The sequence below is a fragment of the Rhinatrema bivittatum genome, chromosome 7 (genome assembly GCF_901001135.1).
Source record: "Rhinatrema bivittatum chromosome 7, aRhiBiv1.1, whole genome shotgun sequence".
Classification (NCBI taxonomy): Eukaryota; Metazoa; Chordata; class Amphibia; order Gymnophiona; family Rhinatrematidae; genus Rhinatrema; species Rhinatrema bivittatum.
In genome coordinates, this window is record NC_042621.1 from 123,264,078 (window position 1) to 123,287,406 (window position 23,329).

General features: G+C 45.1%; 1 protein-coding gene across 3 annotated transcripts in view; it reads right to left on the reverse strand.

The window, feature by feature from the left end:
• Nucleotides 1-23,329, reverse strand: part of SEC31B (SEC31 homolog B, COPII coat complex component) — a 319,647-nt gene that overhangs the window by 32,428 nt on the left and 263,890 nt on the right. For all 3 annotated transcript variants that reach the window (XM_029609056.1, XM_029609055.1, XM_029609057.1), the window contains one exon: nucleotides 15,863-15,921. In XM_029609056.1, coding sequence (XP_029464916.1) covers nucleotides 15,863-15,921 — 59 coding nt within the window. The remainder of the gene's footprint in view (nucleotides 1-15,862; nucleotides 15,922-23,329) is intronic.

Below are 23,329 nucleotides of genomic sequence, written 5' to 3' on the forward strand. Positions count from 1 at the left end.
TACTACCTGATAATCCCCTTTTCCTTAGTGTAGACAGATGGACTCAGTACAAATGGGATAGTATCCGCGTGCTAGCAGTTGGAGACGGATCTGACATCAGCACGGGGGCGTATATATCCCCACAGGAAGCGTAGCTATTCAGTAATCTTCCTTGCAAAAGCTGTTATAGGGTACTGACGCACAGTTAAAAAGTGAAACAGGATTCCCCTGACCGATTGATAGTAGCTGGAGACCGCCAGCATTCCCAACCGAAAGGCGTGGACACCTGGTAGAGTGTACGCTCTCATGGAAACAGATGATATGGCTTACCTGGAATCGGTGATACCCATGTACGCAGGCAGCTGGGCGGGATGCTGAGTCCATCTGTCTACACTAAGGAAAAGGGGATTATCAGGTAGTAATCCCAACATTTCCTGGCGTGTAGCCAGATGGACTCAGTACAAATGGGATGTACAAAAGCTTTACTCCCCACCTGGGTGGGAGGCTGCCTGAGGCCCATGTAACACCGCCCTGGCAAATGCTGAGTCCTCCCTGGCCTGGACATCCAGGCGGTAGAATCTGGAAAAGGTATGGAGGGAGGACCATGTCGCCGCTTTACAGATTTCCGCAGGCGATAGCATCCTGGATTCCGCCCAGGATGCCGCTTGAGCTCGGGTAGAATGAGCCTTGACATGTAGAGGCGGGGTTTTTCCAGCCTCTACGTAAGCTGCCTGGATAACTTCCTTGATCCAGCGGGCGATGGTGGGCCGAGAGGCCGCTTCACCTTGTTTCTTCCCGCTGTGCAGGACGAACAGATGGTCCGTCTTTCGTAGGTCTTGTGTAAGTTCCAAATATCTGGGCAGCAATCTGCCAATGTCGAGATGGCGCAATAAACGCCCTTCTTCAGATTTCCTCAGCCCCGCCGTGGTAGGCAAGGTTATGGTCTGATTAAGATGAAACCGTGAAACCACCTTAGGTAGAAAGGAGGGAACTGTACGAAGATGGATAGCCTCTGGAGTGATCCTGAGAAATGGATCCCGGCAGGACAATGCTTGTAGCTCTGAGATGCGGCGGGCTGAACATACAGCCAGCAAGAATACCATCTTCAAAGTGAGGGAACGAAGAGACAGGTCCCGAAGGGGTCGAAAGGTGGATCCCGCAAGGAAATCCAAAACAAGGTTGAGGTTCCACAAAGGCATAGGCCACTTCAGTGGCGGACGAATATGCTTGACCCCCTGCAGGAAGCGAGAAACATCCTGGTGCTTAGCGATGGTCTTGCCAGCCCTCCTGGGACCATAACAAGACAGCGCAGCCACCTGAACTTTGATGGAGCTGAGGGAGAGACCCTTCTGAAGGCCATCCTGCAGGAAATCCAACACAATAGAGATCGTGGTTGCATGTGGATTGGTGCCATGCGAGTCGCACCAGGCTTCAAATACTCTCCAGATCCTGATGTATGTGAGGGATGTGGAAAACTTGCGAGCTCGGAGGAGGGTATCAATCACGGGCTCAGAGTAACCCCTCTTCTTCAATCTAGCCCTCTCAAGGGCCATACCGTAAGAGAGAATTGAGCCGGATCCTCGTGAAGAATGGGACCTTGATGTAGAAGGTCCCGAAGAGGAGGCAGGGGAAGGGGCTCCCCTGCCAGTAGTCTTCTCATGTCTGCATACCAGGGTCGTCTTGGCCAGTCTGGCACCACTAGAAGGACTAGGCCCTGGTGCCTCTGAATCTTGCGGATGACAGCGCCTATCAGAGGCCACGGAGGAAAGGCGTACAGTAGAGTCCCTGGAGGCCACGGCTGAACCAGGGCATCAATTCCGTGTGAGCACGGGTCGCGCTTGCGGCTGAAGAATCTGGGTACTTGAGCATTGGACCCGTCTGTCAGGAGATCCATGGCCGGAAACCCCCAATGATCCACAATCATCTGGAAGGCCGTGGGTGAGAACTGCCACTCTCCCGGATTTAGGCGTTCCCTGCTGAGGAAGTCTGCTGTGGTATTGTCCTTCCCGGCGATGTGGACGGCGGAGATGTCCTGAAGATTCACCTCCGCCCAAGTCATCAGAGGGGCGATCTCCAGAGACACCTGTCGGCTTCTGGTTCCGCCCTGACGATTGAGGTATGCCACCGTGGTGGCGTTGTCGGACATCACTCTGACCGCCCTGTTCCGCAGTCTGTGGGCAAATTGAAGGCAGGCCAATCGGACAGCCCGGGCCTCTAGACGGTTGATGTTCCACGCCGCCTCTTCCCCGTTCCACCACCCTTGTGCGGTGAGTTCTTCGCAGTGTGCGCCCCAGCCGCTTAGGCTGGCATCCGTGGTGAGCACAATCCACGTGGGTGAGGACATCTTCGATCCCCTGCTCATATGGTTGGACTGCAACCACCACCGTAACTGGGTGCGCACTCGGGCAGGTAGAGGTAGGTGCGCGGAGTAGGTCCGCAGATGGGGACTCCAGCGAGAGAGCAGGGCGTGTTGGAGAGGCCTCATATGGGCCCTCGCCCAGGGCACCACTTCCAGGGTGGATGCCATGAGACCAAGAACCTGCAGATAATCCCAGGCGGTGGGTCGACTGGCTCCCATCAAAGACCGGATATGCCCGGGTGTCGAACTGTACTCCCAGGTATTCCAGGGACTGGGAAGGCTGTAGGCAGCTCTTGCCGAGGTTGATAACCCAGCCCAGGCTTTCCAGAAGGGCTATCACTCTGTCGGTGGTCCGAAGGCTCTCCTCTCGAGACTTCGCCCTGATCAGCCAGTCGTCTAGGTAGGGATGGACCAGAATTCCTTCCCGCCTGAGCACCGCCGCTACTACTACCACCACCTTGGTGAATGTCCGTGGCGATGTCGCCAACCCAAAGGGCAGGGCCCGAAACTGGAAATGGCAGCCTAGAACCTTGAAGCGTAGGTAGCGCTGATGATCCGGATGGATCGGGATATGCAGGTATGCCTCTGACAGGTCTAATGCCGTGAGGAATTCCCCTGGCTATACTGCGGCCTTGATGGAGCGTAGAGTTTCCATGCGAAACCGCGGGACCTGTAAGTAGCGATTGACTGACTTGAGGTCCAGGACGGGCCGAAAGGTACCCCCTTTCTTGGGTACAATGAAATAGATGGAATAATGGCCAGAATTCACTTCCCAGGCAGGTACTGGGATGATGGCTTTCAAGGACATGAGTCTTGCCAGGGTAGCTTCCAATGCTGTCTTCTTGTGTGCGGGACACGAAGATTCCACAAACTTGTCCGGAGGGAGATGATGAAAGTCCAGATAATATCCCTCCCGGATAACGACGAGAACCCACTGGTCCGATGTAATCTCGACCCATCTGGGATAGAAGAGGGTCAACCTGCCCCCTATGGCTCCGTCCCCCAGATGAATCGGCGGATTCTCATTGGGAGGCGCGGCCGGGACCTGAACCCGGGCCCGCTCCCCTCCTGCGCTGCTTGGTCCGAAAGGACTGATTCCCGGCTGGAGGACGTGGTGCCTGGTAACGACCCCTGTAAGGAACGAAACGCTGGGAACTCCTGCCCCTGGAGGGCCTTGGAAAGGCGCGCTGGCCCCTTCGGAACCGATCTTCCGGCAATCTGGGCACTGGAGAGGCGCCCCATGCACTGGCCAGTTTATCAAGGTCGCTGCCAAATAGAAAGGAGCCCTTGAAGGGCAATCTGGTGAGGCGGGTTTTAGAAGGCGCATCAGCCGACCATCTTCGGATCCAGAGCTGCCTCCTGGCCGCTACGGAGGACGAAATCCCTTTAGCGGTTGTCCGTACCAGGTCAGATGCCGCATCCGTAAGGAACGAAAGAGCAGATTCCATGTCCGCCGCTGGAGCGTTGTTCCTAACCTGTGACAAACAGGCACGCGTCACCACCGTGCAGCAGGTGGCGATCCGTAAAGATAAAGCCGCCACCTCAAAGGCCTGACGCAGAATGGCGTCCAGTCGATCATGCGGCTCCCTGAGGGCCGTCCCCCCTTCAACTGGAATGGTAGTGCGCTTGACCACCGCGCTAATCAAGGCGTCCACCTGAGGGCACGCCAGCAGATCCTGGATAGCCGGCGCCAATGGGTACATGCTCGTCAGAGCCCGACCCCCTTTGAAGGCAGCCACTGGAGCCGCCCATTCTAAATCAATCAGTTGTTGCGCCGCCTGTAAGAATGGAAAATGGCGGGCCGAAGGACGAAGACCTTCCAGTAGGGGGTTCTGCGCAGAAGGTATCGAAGCGCTGGGACCTGTAATATCCAATTCCGCCAGACACTGAGACACCAGGTCGGAGAGATCCTCCTTAGGGAAGAACCGCCTCATGGTTCGATATGGCTCAGTCCCTGGAGGGAGGTCCCCCTCGTCCGGGAGTTCGGACTCGTCCTGCGAGACCTCCTGGTCTGACTGATCTGGGCTATCCATCGGTGGGAAGTCCCGCTCGCGATAAGGTTGTGAAGGCCCAGGAACAGGATCCGCAGGAGCTGCCACCGGAGCAGCCGCCGCAGGCGCAGCCACCGCAGGAACTACAGGACCCGTAGGGCCTGGATGGGCAGCTGTTTGCATCTGAACAGAAGCATGAATTCCCTTAAAGAGATCCACCCAGGAAATGGAAGCAGCCTCTAAGCGCCGGGGTACAAGCTCCCCCGGGACGCCGGATTGGTCGAGACTGCCCCCTAACTCCGGGGTAGCCCCTGGGGAACTGTCCACAAATCGTGGTTGAGACAGGTCCTGGCCCGAGGGTCGCAGGGCCCCCTCACATTGGGCACACAAAGAATCTGGCTCATCCCTGTGCGTGGCCCTAAGGTGGCATGCGGAGCAGAGGCCAAGGGCTGCAATGCCCCAAGCAGGGGGCGCCGTTGCTGAAGACTCCGCAGCTTTCTGATCCATTGAACAAAAGGTGCTCACAAACAATATGCGGCAGCAATAGGCTCTCAATAGCAATAGGCGCTCAATAGCAATAGGCTCTCAATAGCAATAGGCTCTCAATAGCAATAGGCTCTCAATAGCAATAGGCGCTCAATAGCAATAGGCGCTCAATAGCAATAGGCGCTCAATAAGAAGAGGCGGCAGCAATATGCATGCAAGAGGCATTCAATACGCATTCAGCAATAAGCGGTCAGCAATATGCTCGTAATAGGCATTCAAGAAGCTGTCAGTAATAAGCGGCCAGCAATATGCTCGTAATAGACAGTCAATAAGCTTTCAGTAATAAGCGGTCAGCAATATGCTCTTAATAGGCATTCAATAAGCTTTCAGTAATAAGTGGTCAGCAATATGCCGAAACAAAGTCAAGGAGGAAAAAAGCCGCGCCTATTACGGGCGCGGAGTACCTGAGCCAGGCCCTACGAGGGCGTCCTCCACGGCGTGCCACGCCGCCGATCCTCTGCGCTTCGGAGACCCGTAGGAAGAGACGTACTCCGTACCAGGTTCGGCGCGTCCCAGCTGGAACACAGGCGGTCTCCGCTGCGGGGGAAGGGATCACCTCACCACCGCAATTTGAGGAAATGCACCCGCTACCTCGTCCACGCCGGGACCGAGGGCCTCGTATACCTCACGCGGACTGCGTCCGGGGACTGTGTCACTGCCGCGCTTCGGCAGGACCGAGGACTTTCCCACCGGGGGAGCACGTTAATCACCCCGGGAGCTCGCTGGGGGAGGAACCCGTGGGTATCTACCGCAGGAGCGCGGGGCTCTAAGTCGAAGAGACAGGAAAAACGAATCTAGAATGAGAAGAAAAGAGAAAAATTAAAGTAGTCTTGGAAAGCACGCTCAACTAGCGTGCAGGCACTCCAAACTGCTTTGGAGACGGAAATTACTGAATAGCTACGCTTCCTGTGGGGATATATACGCCCCCGTGCTGACGTCAGATCCGTCTCCAACTGCTAGCACGCGGATACTATCCCATTTGTACTGAGTCCATCTGGCTACACGCCAGGAAAAGGCAGGACGGCCTGGAAGGGGGTACAGACGGTAGCAATGGGGGCGACTGCATGAAGGTACCAAGGTATGAATTCATCAGGGGCCCTGGCGGCAGCGGTAACCATGGAAGTCCCTATCCCACTAGCACTAATAACCAGGCAGAGCACAGGAGGACACTCGCAGGCTATGTGGGGCTAACTGTGAAAACATAGGGAGAGGGAAGGCCGCAATTTGGTTGGTAGGCCGGGGAAACCGTAGTGAGGTGATAGGAACCGACCGAAAAACAGGGCATAGTACTCACCGAGTGTCGATTAAACGTACACGAGGGGAGACCCGCACAGGGAAAAAGCATTTGTGAAGTAAAAGTTTAAGTGTTTCTGTGTGGAAAAGTTGTGAGAATTTCTCACAGAGCTCCTAACCGCTATGCTTACTGCAGAGCGGAAAAAAGAAGACTGAGGGGAGACACCTGTGGTCACAGGGATAATTGCAGGCTGAGCATGCTCAGTGCACTCAGTGTGCCAGCGTCAGTCAAAGCTTTATAGAAACTTTGACAGAAAAGTTTTACGTAGCGGGGCTCCGTCCACTGATGTCACCCATATGTGAGGACTACCATCCTGCTTGTCCTGTGAGAAAAATAAATGCACACCATAGTGGACTGCCTTTATTTTCAGACAATATACTCTCTCTACTCACACAGGCACTGCCTCATAATGCCCAACCCAGGAAACAAAAGCCAGGTCTGGCAACTGAAATCTGGGTCTTCCACACAGCAGCGTAACAGCCCTGCCGCTGAGCTTTTAGGTCAGCCCAGGTGCATTATCTTTCTAAAGATGCCACTGCAGCGCTCTGACCGTAAGTTTAATCACAGAAGGCAGTGAAGTGGTTTTCTTTGGTTTAACCCTTTAGATGCATAATTAATTCAAATGTAATCTGAAATAGTTAAGATTATTTTAACAAAGCAGCCAAAAAGTTAAAGCGCCTTAAAACACAGAAGATGACAAGGTCCATAATGTTTATCTAGTCTGCCCAATCTCCTTCCTAATGGAAGCAATACCTCATGATTTCCAGTTTAACCTTTAATTCCTGGCAAGTGAACATTTTCTGTGCTTAACCCATGCTTTCTTGTATTTTGTTACTGTTTTTACCTCCATCATGCCTTTTAAGGGTGTTAGGTCTGTAAGTAAAGTCCCCTTGAAAAAGCTTGTGGTGCAGATACCGCACAGTTTTGGTAGCCTCTCTCTGGACACACACTATTCTATCAGTTTGGAGGCACTGCCTCCAAAAAAGCAAACTTTCTCATATCCCCTTTTTGTCTCTATTTTATATTTTAGGCTTTGTTATATTTGCCAAGAAAAATCAACATGCTGTAAAAATTTCAACGTGGCAGAGGGCTAGGAGCCCGCTGGCTCTTGTCCATCTCCCTGCCGCCTCCTCTACACAGCAGCAGGAGTCATGAATATAAAGATTAGCAGCAGTAAACTGTCTAATAAAGCCCCCTCCATGAAAAATCTCATGATGTGTGAAATTCAACCATGGGCACTTTAGCTCTCCTCTGTTAAGCCAGATAGTCAAGACCGATTCCTTCCAACAAGGCCAGATCAAAAGAAGATGGTTTTAACGAGGAGTTAATCCTGTTGTACAGAGCACAGCCTGTAGCAGATTCCCAGCTAGACTTTCTGAGAATGCCAGAACCTTTAAAACTCAGAGGCAGAGGGGGACAAAGGGATGCCAGAGAAAAGAAGTTTCTATATCATCATTCAGCACTATAAAAATGTTAAGCAGTAGTAGTAAACTGTCCACAGCAAAAACACATTATTATAGCAAATATCTAGCTGTAGCATCCTACTGACTCAGAATTGCTCCCTAACAAATATGAACTTTAGAAAAACATTCCATGATGAATTATTTCCTGGAGATCCAGGAAATAATTCATTGGTAGATAAAGAATGCCTACTTCCCTTTTTTGTTGCAATGCTACAGATCGTGCTTGACCTCCAGCTACACTTATCCACAACTAAGGATCTTCTGGGCATGCACATACTTTTTGAATTTCTGAATTTTCCCTACACAATCTCCATTGGAAGGCTGTCATCTAGGAAGCATTTTTCTTTATGTTACTCCTTAGTCTACTCCCTTTCAGCTTCATACAAAGTGACCTTCTAGCATTTACAAAACGTTTGCCTCCTCTGCATTTATAGCTTAGGAAGTATTTGGATGTCTATCGTAACCTTGCTGCCCTACTCTCCTAAAGTACATTGAAGTTCTTACATCTTACCTCAGAGGACTTGGTTTACATTACACACTTCTGCAAATTTTGGAGGTCCTCTGGACTGTCTCTGTTCTATATCCTTTTGGAGATGCAGCCTTCCGAATGGGATGCAAATACTCCAGATGAGTTCCATTCTGCACCATTTTTTAAATTAACCTTCACTAGTTGCCAGCTATTTCAGAGACATTAAACAATTACACTATCCTGCTTGAAATGCCTCAATTGCATCATATGTGCTAGCTATTAAAAATTGTCCACTAGTGGTGCTTCAAGGAATTTACAAAATTAATTTTTCAGAGCCCACTTAGTTCCAAAGTCCCTCTGATGCTTTTAGGTACTCTGCTTTTAACTCCACCCATTTTCTCTCCTCCAGTGCAGGACTGGAAGGGCAGACTGAGCAGCTAGATGGTTTGTGTGTACATCATAACATCACGTGAATCATTCCTCTTCTTTCATTCACATGCAATGTTACTGACCTTACAATCTGGTCCAGTCCAAAGTTTGTTTAAACCTTGTCAGAGTGCATTTTGGGATCTGTAGGGTTTTTTTTCTTTAATTTTAATAGCTAAAGTCCTAGAATTATATTAAGAGACACGCTTGTATATGTTTGTATATGCAAACTCATATTTTTATTAGAACTATTTTAAAAATATTCCTTTAAAATGAAATATCTTGCCAACCAGTTTGATGCATTTGAATCATTTTAATTTTTTTCCAATTTTACTTTTCTGTTTTTTTTAATAAACTCTTCCTTTCTTCTTACCTTATTTTATTTATTTATTTATTTATTTCAGGTTTTTATATACCGGCATTCGAGAGCGCAGTCCCATCATGCTGGTTCACATAAAACAGGGGTGCATTGTGAACATAAACTAAAACAATGGTGCGGAAAAGGCAGTTACATATAACAGGGTGATTAGAACTTGGCAGAGAAAGAAGAGAAAGGACAGGTTATTAATTAATTTAAACATGTAAACAATAGTGGAGGTGGAAACATCAGCTGGGTGTCGAGCTAAGAGCTAACTCTTCTTGTCCAGAGCTAAGAGCTAACTCTTCTTGTCCAGTGGATATTTAAAATGTTTGAAAATAATCAAAAATAGAAAAATAGAAAAATCGAATATACAAATAAGTTGAATGAGAAACTCGGAGAACAGAGACTGTGACCGTAAATGATGAAAAGTCCGGACGGCTCCTTTTAAATAATCAGGAGCACGTCGTCAGGCTTGCCGATACGGTCATTTATACAAAAAAAAATTTCTGTCTGAGATGGGATATTTGAGCACATAATAGTGTTTGTATGGTTTTTCCCCTCATGTAGTATCAACCCAGCATCAATTTGAGGACCTTACAGATCATCAACTGGGGTCCGCTCTGTCATGAACTGTGCCTTACTAAGATCCAGCCTATTTTTCCTGTTGATTAAGCTGTGACTCTGGAATTACCTGGCCTGCCACCACAGTATGCTGTCTATGTGAATGTTTTCAGTAAGCAGCAGGCGGAAACCTTTCCTCCGCATCAATCCTATGACTGCCCCATTGGTCTGCATCCAGGGTAGATGCCCCCCAAGGGTAGGGTTTAACCCCTTTCTGCTCCCAAAACTGAGGCTATGTCAAAATATGTCAAGGAGAACCTGGAAAGTGAGTAAATTCGCCCATCTTCTTCTCCTGCCATGGCCGGCTTCTTCTTCATTGGGGAAAAAAGATGGCTCACTCCATCCTTGAATCGATTACAGGAGCCTCAATGCTATTCCTAAAAAGAACCGGTACACTCTGCCGCTTATCATAGAGCTCTTTGATTGTCTCAGGGGAGACCAGGTATTCACAAAGCTTGACCTTCATCTGAATCAGAGAAGACAATGAATGGCAGACAGCTTTCAACAATAGGGATGGGCATTACACGTATCTGGTAATGCCCTTCGGTTTGTGAGGCCATTCCCATTGTTCAGCTGGTGGGGCCTGTGGCCTATAAACTGAAATTGCCTCCCACACTCCAGATACATAATGTTTTTCATGTATCCCTATTAAAGCCAGCAATCCTGTTGTGGCCATCAAGACCCCCAGTCAAACCCACAGAAATAATGACTGAGGAAGATACCTTAATGCAAGGGTCAGGAAATTTTGGATTCAAGATGGAACAGAAACGAAGTAGAGTACATTATCTCCTGGAAAGGCTTCGGCCCCAAGGAAAATTCCTGGGAGCCCACCTCCAACTTCCAGGCCCCTCAACTCTTGAAGGATTTCCACAGATGGTACCCCCAGAAACCTAAGTCTAGAAGCCTGGGGAGGGGGCTTTGGAGGGGGGACTGCAACAAACGTTGCACACAAAGAACATTTTTGCGCATGCAGACTTTCATAAAGTTCAAAGTTGCCAAGTTCAAATGAACCAAACCCAAATTTGTGCACTATAAGCCAGTATAAAATTTAAAAAATATTGAGATTTCTTATGCTCGCTATATTTTGCTGTGTGCATGAACACACACACACACACAGCTTAGAAGGAATAGTGCTGGACACCATACATACTGTAAACAAGAAAAAGAACATAGCCACAATACTTAGGTGCTGAACATTTGGTTGCAGTAGGGTTACCCTGCTGTTGCTTATTATGGTAGACACCTATGCTTCACTGATGCTTATCTCTTGCATTAATGCTGTCAGCCTGCTGGTCCTGTTCCATAATTTTCATTTGCAAGTCATTAAGCTTCGCAGTGCAATATATATTCAAATTTAAGTCTTGGTCTCTCAGAAGATGGTGCTATGTGCACTCATTTTCTTCACCTATTCATCAGTTTTACAAAAGTATCATGTCCTCTCCTCTGCTTTACTCTGTCTTTTTCTCCCTTCCATTTTCATCTCTCATTCCTCTTACCCCTCCCTTTTACCAGTCAATTTTCTTCTCCCCCCCCCACCCATCCTTTGCTCCTCTCCCCCACCCCAAGGGTGGAGCAATATCACCTCCCTTTTTCTGCTTACCATTCCTCTGCCTGTGCAGCCAAGCATCTTTCTAGTTTTTGCAGTCACTTTATCCACCTATTTGGCCACCTTAAGATCCTCAGATACAATCACCCTCAGATCCTGCTCTTCCTATGTGTTCAGAAGAATTTCACTTCAACACCGTACCTCTCCCTTGAGATTTTGCAGCCTAAATGCATTACTCTGCATATTTTAGCATTAAATCTTAGCTCCCAGTCTCTAGACCATTCCTCGAACTTCACTAGATCCTCTCTTATGTTTTCCACACATTCCTGGCTATTTACCTTGTTGCAGATTTTGGTATCATCGGCAAAAAAAGACAAACCTTTCCTGACAATCCTTCTGCTATGTCTCAAGAAAATGTTGAAAAGAATTGGTCCCAGGACTGATCCATGATGCACACCACCAGTAACGCACTCCCCCCTCCTCCAAGTAAACTCCATTTACCACTACCCTTTGTCGCCTCCCACTCAGTCAGTTTTTAACCCAGACAGTCACTCTAGGAACCATACCAAGGGCGCTCAATCTATTTATAAGTCTCCTGTGCAGAACCGTGACAAAGGCCTTACTGATAATCCAAGTCCACTATGTATAGCTCTCTCCCTTGATCCAACTCTGGTCACCCAATCAAAAAATTGATCAGATTCATCTGAGAAGATTTTATCTGTTGTAAAACCATCCTGCCTTGGATCATGGATTGGATTCCAGAAACTGCACTATCCTCTGTTTTAGCAGCAATTCCATTATTCAGATTAACCAGCCTGTAGTTCCCAGCCTCCTACTTACTTCCACTTTTACAAATAAGAACTGTCTGCCCCTCTCCATTCCTCCTGAACTGCCCCAGGCTCTGACCAGGCATTGAAAATGTCAGCTAGCGGAGCTGCCAGGACATCTCTAAGTTCCTTCAATATCCTAGGATGCAATACATCCCATCCGGCCCCATTGCCTTATCTATAAGTATAGTTAGCTCCTTACAAACATGATGTTCTGAAAATTGATTGAGGTTTACCTCACTTCCAATCTTATATGTTTTCATTTTATGTGGTCCTGCTCTAGGCCTTTCCACAGTGAATACCAAACAAATTTGTTAAACAATTTTCCCTTTTTCTTATCAACCATATTCCTTCCCTTTACCTCAGTCTCAAAATGCCACTTTTGCACTTTCTTCTATCACTAACATGTCTTAAAAAAAAAAAAGTTGTCCACTTGTTTTAACGTATTTGCTAATTTTTCTTCCATTTGACTGCATTTCTGACTACTTTCCCAGATGTTGTTGCCTGTCTTCCACTTTCTGTGATCACTTGTAGATTATAAATGCTAACCTTTTAGACTACTTCTTTAGAAAAAATTATAGTGACTTTTTCCTCTATTCCTTTATTTACTTTCCTAACAAAAAGGTTAATTGACTTTCTAATATCTCCTTAGTTTTTGCCCACAGCTCTTCGATTTCCCCATGATTTTCCCAACCAGCCAAAGACGCCTTTAGGAGTCCCATTTTAACAAAATTAGTTTTCCTTAAGTCTAGGACCTTTGTCTTTGAATTAACTTTAATCTCTTGTGCTCAGATACTGAACCACACAATTCAGTGATCACTGCACTAGTCCAAAGAAGTGAATAAGTTTAGTGTAATCTTGCATATGTAACACTAAGATCCTCACATAAGAATCTCCTTAAGGTTCCTTCTCCTTGAACTGCCCATCTCGTTGAAACATGAGACCAAGCCTTCTCAGTTGCCGGCCCTATCCTATGGGATTCAATACCTGAATAGCTATGCATTTTGGTTAATATTGATACATTTAGAAAAGTTCTGAAAACTTGGCTCTTTAAACAGACATTTGAATGTGAAAACTAGCCATGCACAGTTAGGATTCACTGCAGAAGCTTGGAAAGTTTGTTGGAATTCCTCATGCTTTCTTGGATCACTCATAGAACAATAATGTGTTTCCCTGTTTGATGTGTTTTTTTATTCTGTTCTTGTGTAGTTGTCTCAATCATAATTCCAGCTGTCATAATAGTTTTAGAATGGCAAGATTTGTTTTAGTTTTTACATTATATAGTTATTAGCTATGTTTAATATTTTTTATGTTGATTTTTGTATGTTTTATTGTAACCTGCTACAAGCTTTGGAATGTGTAGGATATAAATCTTTTAAATAAATAAAATATTACAAGATGTAAGTTAAGGCTTTTGAGTGGCATATATAAATTCAATACTAGTATCAGATTTGGAATCAGATATCATAGGCTTCATCTAGATGCCTGTCATAGGAGATCATGCTACCTACTGTTGGTGAAGGGCTGCAAAGTCAGCTGAATACCTCAGTACCTTTTTTTTGCAGATGAAATTATGTTGCTGTCTCCTCTGTCCCCTTAGAGCTCAAACTCATCTCCTGTGCTAACTTCACTCTATACCTCTCTCTCTAACACTTTTACCAAGCTACAGGATTCACCGGTTTTACTGATATTCAAAAAATGGCATCCTCTACAGCACTATTGCCAAGCGATGGGTTTCACCCATGCCACCTCTTTTATAACTTGTGTTCTTTTTGCATAGCAGTAGTGTGTAAGACTCAACCATACAATATCAGCTCTGATTCGTGCTCTCCATACAGCGCCACAGCTAAGCTACTGGACTTGTGCAGCCTTCATTGTAATCCACACTCTAATGCAGCACTCATGTCAAGATATGGGATTCACACTGCTGTCTCTATCGTAAAATGTGCTCTTTACAGTGGTACTGTCCACCTATGGGACTTGCTGTGCTATTTTTCATTCTAAACTTGTTTTATTGCCAAACTAAAGGAATAGCCTTTCTATCTTCACTCTAGCTGGAAAATTGTGTGTATTGCTGCAAATTGCTCAGCTAGTTGTTTTAGTGGCTCTCAAAGGAATATTTCAGTTTTGTCTTAGTTAACATTTCTCTCCCTGGTTAATCAACATCAACAAAAACCTATATTCACTTTTTATTTATACAGTGCTGTCAGTTTAGAAAGTTGTACAAGATAATCCTTGTAATTATCCTTCCCCAAATAGTTAATAATCTAAGCATGAGTACAAAGGATTAAGTAACTTGCTCAAGGTAGAGGTGGTGCCTTAGTGACAAAACACAAGCTTGTACTAATTTATCTTATCAGATTAATAAACACTAGTGTTCTGCAAACCAAAATGCAAAAAACCCAACTTTTCCTGCAGTCTTAGCTTCTTCTAGCAGGAGTCACTATTGTGAGTAATAAAAAAAAACCCCCCAAAAAAACCCAAAAACTGATTGATGGAATTTTATACATCCTCCACTCATCTTCCTCAAGCAAAAGTCACTATAGAGAATAGAGTAGGAGAAATTACTGCACAGAAACTTACCACCAGGCCCATACCAGTCTCACAATACAATTCCTTAACGTGAATAGTATAGGACAGGGTTCCCCAAACTGTGGGTCAGGACTCCAAATGAGGTCACAAAACCTTCAGCTGGGGTCACAAGCGACTCAAATGGCAGCGCTTGTCAGCAGCAGCATTAGTAACGGAAGTCAGCATGGGGGCCTGTAAACCAGCATGCACTCACAGGCTTGCAGCAGCCCAATCCTTGCATGAGTTTCTGTGGGAATAGGTAGTCCTGTATGAGGAGAGATCTGGCCCTGCCGCAGAGCCTGGGAGCTTGCACTAGGTCACGGCCGCATGCTGATTTTCATTACTAATGATGCTGCCTCCTGCAGATCATCGCTGGGCTTGGGGCCGGCCATTAGTGGAAGGGAGGACTGCATGCGCACATGCCAGAGGAGACTGCCACTGCTTCTCTCCTTGCCAAAAAAAAAAAAAAAATTGCTGCCTGTGTCATCACCCTGCCTTCTTTTCCCCACAGTTGTCATCCACTTTTGGCCCAGAGCCCAAACAAAACGATGCTGCTGACCTTAGTCAGGGTAATTTTTTTTCGAGGAGGGGCTGTTTGAAAGGAGGTTTCAAGAAGCAAGAAGGTTCTGAGGGTTGGATCAGCTGGAGCAGGCTTGGCTGTGGAGAATGAGAAGTGGGGGAACGATAGAATATCAACTGGCAGATGTAAAAGAGAAACTTGGGGGCGAGAGGAAAATTGTAAGGGAGGAGGTGAAGGGATAACAAGATCAAATGGGGATTATAAGGACCTCAGGGTAAAAGAGAATCAGCTGGGGGATGCAAAAAGGGCTGGAGGAGGTGAGAGGCTGGTGGATGTAAGATGGGATCAGCTGGAGGAACAAAGGTTGATGGGGAAAGGAGTTTAAAAGAGGTCTTCTAGAAAGGGCTGACTAGAGAAAGGACTGACAAGAGAAGGGATCAGCTGGAGTGCAAGAACAGTGAGAGAGGAATGATGGCTGGAGGGAGACTGCACCCCTGCTAATTTGTTTTGGTCGTCCTCTAGGGTCATGTGCATCTTCAAGTGCTAAAATGGGGTCACGCTGACTAAAGGTTTTGGAAAGCCCTGGTGTAGGAGCTCTCAGTATTGAAGGAAATTACCACTACTCCCATGCTAGCTTCTATGAAAAAGATTAATTGTGGGAAATGCTGTAGGATCTTTTGCCATGGAGGAAATTATTGCTCCTACAATTCGGTATGTTTGATTATAGGGAATGGTGTAAGAGCTTTAACTTTAGGGTAGCTCATTGCTCCTGCAGAGCCAACATCTCCAAACAGGAGTGACTGCACAGGGATTATGAGGTCAGCGACAGTATAGGAAATAATGCTCAAATCAATGTTAGTTACATAAAGTCACACTATGAAATCGTTACCTTTTTTCTTTGAAGCACTCCTCTGAGAGATGAAGGTTCATGCCAAACTTCAGGGACTCCTGTTTGGTAAGAGAGCAAAGCAAGTCACAGCAAGACATGGGTCAAAAAAGAGACAGACAATCTTGTATGTTACACACCATATTATACCCTACAGCTGAGCAGCACTGGTATACCACACAACCTCACCCTGCACTTGAGCAGCACCTGTGCACTGCATGACCTCATAATGCAGCAGAAGAGCAAACTACATGCATCAGGAAAGCATATTATACACTTCATAACTAAGTTAGTGCAAACCAACATTGGAAGACAACAAACCCACAGCCTGACAGAAAAGCATGCAGTTGTTTCTGCCAAATGGGAATGAAGGGTTGTCAAATTTTGGTGAAATTTCTCTCTCTGATCAGGAGTTGCATTTTCAGTGTTCAGAAAATCTGAGTTAAGCCTATGTAGCTCTCTGCATTGTAATAACTAATGTCTTAACTTGGATTTACAAGGCGGAATGCAAGTTTGTGTACATAGTGTTACCCATGTATATGTGGACATTTTTTGTGCGCTAAATTCCTTGTTACAATGGAAGTAAAGTTGTACACACAAAAATGTGCGCACAATTGTATGTTAACATGTGAGCAAAGTTCAGCACAATTTAATACATCAAGGCCTTATAGGCCATGCCTGATTCTTGGAATGATGTAGCGGCAAGGGCGGTGGGAAACAAAATAATAGCAAAAGACAAATAACTTGCACTGTCACTGGAACAACATGGGCCCAATATTCAGCTCTGGCCAGTTAAGTAACATAGCCGGATATAACTAATTCGGCTAAGTTACAATGTATATTAAGTGGCAAAGCCACTGAATATATGTATATATATATATATATGGGCGCACTTAGCTGGATATGTCTATCCGGCTAAGTTTAGATCTTATGCGGCTAACTATGAATATCGGTAGTTAGCTGTATAAGTTATACGGTTAACTCGCTCCGTCCCTGAACCACCCAGTATAAGCCTACTTTTTGCACATGCAACTTTAGCCATATAAGGATCTTATATGGCTAAGCAGTGGCCGCTGATCGTAGGCGCATATTCAGTGGCCGCTGCTTAGCCGCATAAGTCCCGCTTATCTGGCTATATTGCACTGAACAGGCTTTGAATATTGGGCTCCATGAATTTAAGTAAAACCCAAAACAGTTAACACCTCCTACAAACTGCCTGAGTGCCCAGATAGTCAGCCCCACCAGCATACTGCAGTAAACTACCTGCACAACCCAGTAGTCATTCCACTAGCAGTTGCCCACATGCCCTGAGAGTCATTGTTCTGGTAGCCTTCTATATTTTTTCCCAGCAGGGCATCAAACCTTTAAATATTTTGGTTCAGTTTGGGTTTGGGATCAGCTTTACCAAAATGGTTCATTTCCAGTTAAGGCCAATAAAAATTTGGTAACCAGTAACCAAAATTATTTTGCTCCAGTTAGACATGAACACAGACTGAAAAAGTCGAACATTCTATTGCTTTATTATTCAAAACAAAAATTAGCTTAGCAATTTTTCTTCCAAATACAATTTACAATTTGAACAAATCTCTCCTGTACATGGCTAGGGGAAAAAAAAAAAAAAAAAAGACAGGGGCTGACAGAAAAACAATCCAAACACCCAGACAGATTTTAGGATAAAAAAGCCTTCTCTTTGCTTTTGGCTCTAGGGCAGAAATCGAAGTGCCACAACTATAAAATTCCTTTAAAAGGTTCCAAAGCAGTCCAATCTGTAGCATTCATATAGCTGTAATACTACCTGGATAGGGCACATACAATGTGAGAGGGTCCTGCACCTGAGTGAGCAGAGTGCCAGCATATTGGAGGAGTTCAGATCAAGCAGATAATGTAATGGACTTGGTCCCAGAGGCACATGGGATGTAGAACCACCTGAGCTAGATAGGAATCTCAAAATTAAGAGAATCCCCTCTATGACCCTCTCTGGCTGTTAACTCCTCATTGCTCCAAACCTCACCATAACTGGAAAAGTAGGGACTCACTCAGCAGATATATTCCAACATGCAACGCTTATTTTCTGGTATTATCAAGCAGTTAAAATATGTAAGAGTGCAAAAAACAATTAAATCTGGGTACACAGGATTGGGCTGTGGTAGTTGTAAAAATATACAGAAAGTTTAACATACTGAGTTTTTAGAAATTATGTGCACTTTTCCCTGGGGGTAGGAGAACTTCTTATAAGTACTTTTCCACCCTTTTATCTCCAACTCTCCCAAGTAAACTCTGTCAGAACCATCACCACTCACTTCAACCACTGTTTCTCCTCTTTTTCAACAGACAATTATTCTTTCAATCTTGGCCTCAAACTCACTACATTAATTGCTTCAGCATCCACTCTATGGACACTTAGTAATTTCTTCTAATCTCAATAGAAGCTCTATAACCCATCAAACGTTTCTTCTGTCTCATCCACCCAAAAGCACAGGTCTTCCCCAGTGCCCCTGCTCTCACCCTATTGTGGCTTTCTCACTTCACACTTCCTCCCCACTGAATGTGGGATCTCCAGACTCTCCTCCACCTCCAAGACTCAGGTAGGGTCCCCTTGAAGAGAAACACCTTTCTACCTTGAGTGGGAAAACCCCCTGGGCAAACCCACTCCCCAGATGGGTTCTCTCCAACAAATTCCCCCACCAAATCTACTAGCAGCTCTTTTATATTAGATGATCACTCCTTTTATGGTATCTTTTTTCCCACTCTTCTTAAAGGAGAGCGTTTCTTCCCCTATTTATTTAGTGCAAATGCATCCTGTAATTTTACCAGCAAGGAGGTCATCTAGTGGACGTTCATAATACTACACTTCTACAGGAAATTAACAGTAATTGACAGCTTCTGCTATTTTACACCATATCGACACACCCCATTCACTCCACCAATCTATCAAATGTCCCCACCCAAAATGTTTTAAAAGAGTTTCTTATTGATGAAAACAGGGCTCCTTCCCAGAAGACCTGTTGCATAATGGTAGGTCAGTGATGGTGTGAGTCAATTCTGTGTAATAGATTCAGTTGAGAGAAGAACACTTTCAAAAGCAGATGGGGCTCAACCCTCCTGTACAAAAGTGGTATCTGAATGATGTAGTCCTCTAACAAACATCCCCTATGCCACTCCTGGCCTACTCCTTGCTGAAATTCTATTTGATTGCACATTCAGTACCTTATACTAGATCTTTGTTGTGATAATATGAATTTTAATCCACAAAAGGCCCAATCAACACTAATTTGCATTGCTGGAACTGATATTGTAACTTGAGCCAACTGATAAGAGTTCGCATCTTGAGATTTTCTGTGCTTCGCAGTATTTTCAAATGTTTACATTTTTCTTTAATCCCAGCTCCCATGCAAATGAGCTCTGAAGTGGACCACTCTCCTTGATCCTGTTTGATTGGGTACTATTGACAGATTATGACTCTTGCTTCTCCAACTGCTGCAACAATTCTGTAAATGTTCTTTTGAGTAAAGGAAATATTCCAATTCATCCTCCTCTGCAGATGTAGCAGGCGCAGCAGACTGATGGGTATCAGTTGATTCTGTATACATAACATTACCAATAGCAACTCCATCTTCTGCTATATAAGCATAAGATGACAGCTTTAGTTTTGTGCAACTCAGACAACAGCACTTGATACATAGGAGTTACATATATGGTTGAATCACTTCCTTTTTAAAAAAGTCATGGGATAGGAGGTGATATCCTTTTGTGGATTGCAAGTTGGTTAAAAGACAGGAAACAGTAGGATTAAATGGTCAGTTTTCACAGTGGAAAGAGGTAAACAGTGGCATGCCTCAGGGATCTGTACTTGGATCAGTGTTTTTTAATATATTTATAAATGATCTGGAAAGGATTACGACAAGTGAGGTGATCAAATTTGCAGATGACACAAAATTATGCAGAGTAGTTAAATCTCAAGCGGATTGTGATGAATTGCAGGAGGATCTTGTGAGACTGGAAGATTGGGCTTCCAAATGGCAGATGAAATTTAATGTGGACAAGTGTAAAGTGATGCACATAGGGAAAAATAACCTTTGCTGTAGTTACACGTTGTTAGGTTCTAAATTAGGAGTTACCACCCAGGAAAGAGATCTAGGTGTCATAGTGGATAATACATTGAAATTGTCGACCCAGTGTGCCTTGGCGATCAAAAAAGCAAACAGAACATTAGGAATTATTAAGAAGGGAATGGAAAATAAAACGGTGGATGTCATAATGCCTCTGTATCACTCCATGGTGAGACCACACCTTGAATACTGTGTGCAGTTCTGGTCACCGTATCTCAAGAAGGATATAGCTGCACTGGAGAAAGTGCAGAGAAGGGCGACCAAAATGATATGGGACATGGAACGGCTGCTCTATGAGGAAAGTCTAAAGAAGTTAGGGCTGTTCAGTTTGGAGAAGAGACGACTGAGGGGGGATATGATAGAAGTCTACAAGGGGCACTCCATGAAGTTAGCAAGTAGCTCACTTAAAACAAATCGAAGAAAATTCTTTTTCACTCAGCGCATAGTTAAGCTCTTGAATTCATTGCCAGAGGATGTGGTTACAGCAGTTAGTGTAACTGGGTTTAAAAAGGTTTGGATAAGTTCCTAGGGGATAAATGCATAAACTGCTATGATAATTATTAATAAGCAATAGTAGCTTGTGATCTATCTAATGTTTGGGTACTTGCCAGGTACTTGTGACTCAAATTGATCACTGTTGGAAAAAGGATACTGGGCTTGATGGACCCTTGGTCTGACCCAGTATGGCATATCTTATGTTCTTATATTCTAAGATTTTTCAGGGGTTTTTGTTTCATGTTTTCTACTAAAATGCTCAAAAAATGATTCACTGCTACTGCTAGTTTTGCTATTTCCAGTTGACACTACAACACTGGGCTTCTTCAGGCGCACAACAGCTCACAGACATTACCACCTCTGGCAAACCCAAATCCTGGGGATAACAAGTTTAGTCCACAACAGTGTTAGTGGTATCGATTATTGTCAACTTTTATAAACAAACCCCCCCCCCCCCAAAGAGTGTCTTTTCAGGTTCTAGTTTCACAGGATTCCACAACCAAGCAGTCAAACAGTAGCAAACCAGTGGCATAACCAGAACTGAACTTTTGGAGGAGCCCAAGGTTAACGTGGGTGGGCAGTAGACATACAGATCTAGGCCTTACTAGTATTATTCTTATCAATAAATAATGCCTTAGCATACACCCTAAAATGGATTTCTGAGTTGTCCTGCCACAGCCATCATGCATCTATTACTTCAAGCACTTACCAATATTAATCTAGATTAATAAAGCATTTTTAATGTTTATATGTATTGCAGTTTATAAATACACAATATCATGTAAAAAAGTAAACAAAACACTTAAACATTAGATCCAATCATGTAATAAAACATCAATATATTTTTATTTTATGAATCCTCTTTCCAAAAATGCAGAGAATATAACTACAATAAAATAGTAATAATCATAAAAAGATTTGCAACAGGTACAGAACAGAACTAGGACATGCGAAAAAAAAAAAGTCAAATTCTTTTGTCACCTCAGTGACAAACCAAACTCCCTTCACTGCCAAATACTTTGTGAAGTAACACAAACCCCTGCAAAATAAAAAAAATATTAAATAAAAAAATACCCAGAACCTTACCATACCATAACAGCAGTAATTCTCAGGACTCAAATAGCAGCAACCTTATCTATTAAAAGGCAGCAAGACAATCATTACACCAGGCCCTAGAACACCAATACGCTACCTAGTGGGCAAACAGAACAAACCAGACTGCTACAAATCCCTACAGAGAAAGTACATGCTAGACAAAATACTGCAGGTCCGTCATTCCTTACCTAATACAGAATAAGGGACTACAAATTAGAAACAAACATGCAGACAAAACTGAAATGGAAAGCCAGAGAAACAGACTCTGAACTCTGGAATACAGAAGAAAAAGCAAAATACAAATATATAAGAAATGCACATTCCCAAAGATGGCATATTCCAATTGCTGAAAGGCAAAATTATTTATTTTACCTTTGTTGTCTGATCTTATTTTTCTAATCATTTGGTCCAGGTCTTTTTTCCTAGTCTGTCTTTTATTCTATTTCTTCTCTCCTCCTGTCTTCTTCCGTTCCACTTTCATACACACACACAGGCTCTCACATGACCTAACACGCGTGCTGTCTCACACAGGATCCCACTCTTCCATGCTCTCTCTCTCACACACAGTTTCCAGTCACACACAAAGGCTCTCCCCCCCCCCCCCCCCACAGGCTCTCATTCCCATAAACAAAACACAGGCTCTCACTCTCACATGCAGGCTCCCACTCCCATACATATGCACACACACAGGATCTCACATGCTGTCTCCTCCCATTCCCCCTCATAGAGACACAGACAGGCTTCTCACTTTCACATGCTCTCACATACAGCTTCATATTCCCATACAAACATACTGGCTCTCACATGCATGCTCCTGCTCCCACTTCTATACATATGTACACACAGGCTCTCGCGCACATAAGCAGGCTACTACTACTCAAACACACTCATACAGTTCCTCAGACACACAGGTTCTCATTTCCACATGTTCTCCTCTCACACCTCCCATTCATATCCCCCCCCCCCCAAGCAGGCTCCCATTCACATACACATCCCCAGGCAGACTCCCATTCACAAACATAAACGCATCCCCAGGCAGACTCCCATTCACACACATACTCACAAACACAAAATGCAGGCAGACCCTCCATCAAGATCAAAAGGGGGAGCCTGTTCTGCTGCTGCTCTTTGTGTGCTTGCCCATGATATTCAAAACCTGTGGGTCTAGCATGTCCTCTGTGCTGATCTCATGATACGTGAGATCAGCATAGAGCACTTACTGGCTGCAAGTATTTTGAATGGCACAGGTTTGGCACACATGGAGGAGCAGGAGAATGGGCACCTTCTGGTGAGGATTATTTTTTCTTCGACCGCCAGCCTCCTGCTCCTCTTCTCGGCTGCCGGTGGGATGGGATCCAACGGCGGCCTCATGGGCCTGCTCCACTTTCAGCTGCTAGCTATCCTCCTCTTTCTGGCCACTGCTCCCCTGGATGTGCATGCCTGGTGACTGCTGCAGCTCTGTGATAGGGCCTCTGTTCTTGGGCTGCCAGGCATCACTGACTGGGTGGACCTGAGCCCAAAGTGGGTGGGTGGGCCATGGCCCACCTAGGCCCACCCGTGGCTATGCCACTGTAGCAAACACAATGAAATACTGTTAGCAGTACAATATAGTAAATGGAATTCATTTCTGACACTAAATGCAGCACAGTTCATCAGTTCAAAATTTGCCATTAACTCAACAAAAATTAATATTAAAGGATAAGACTTCCACATAGGCTAGGCTCTTTGGTAGTATCCCCATAATTCCTCCTAGGGGCTTTTCCAAAAGCAA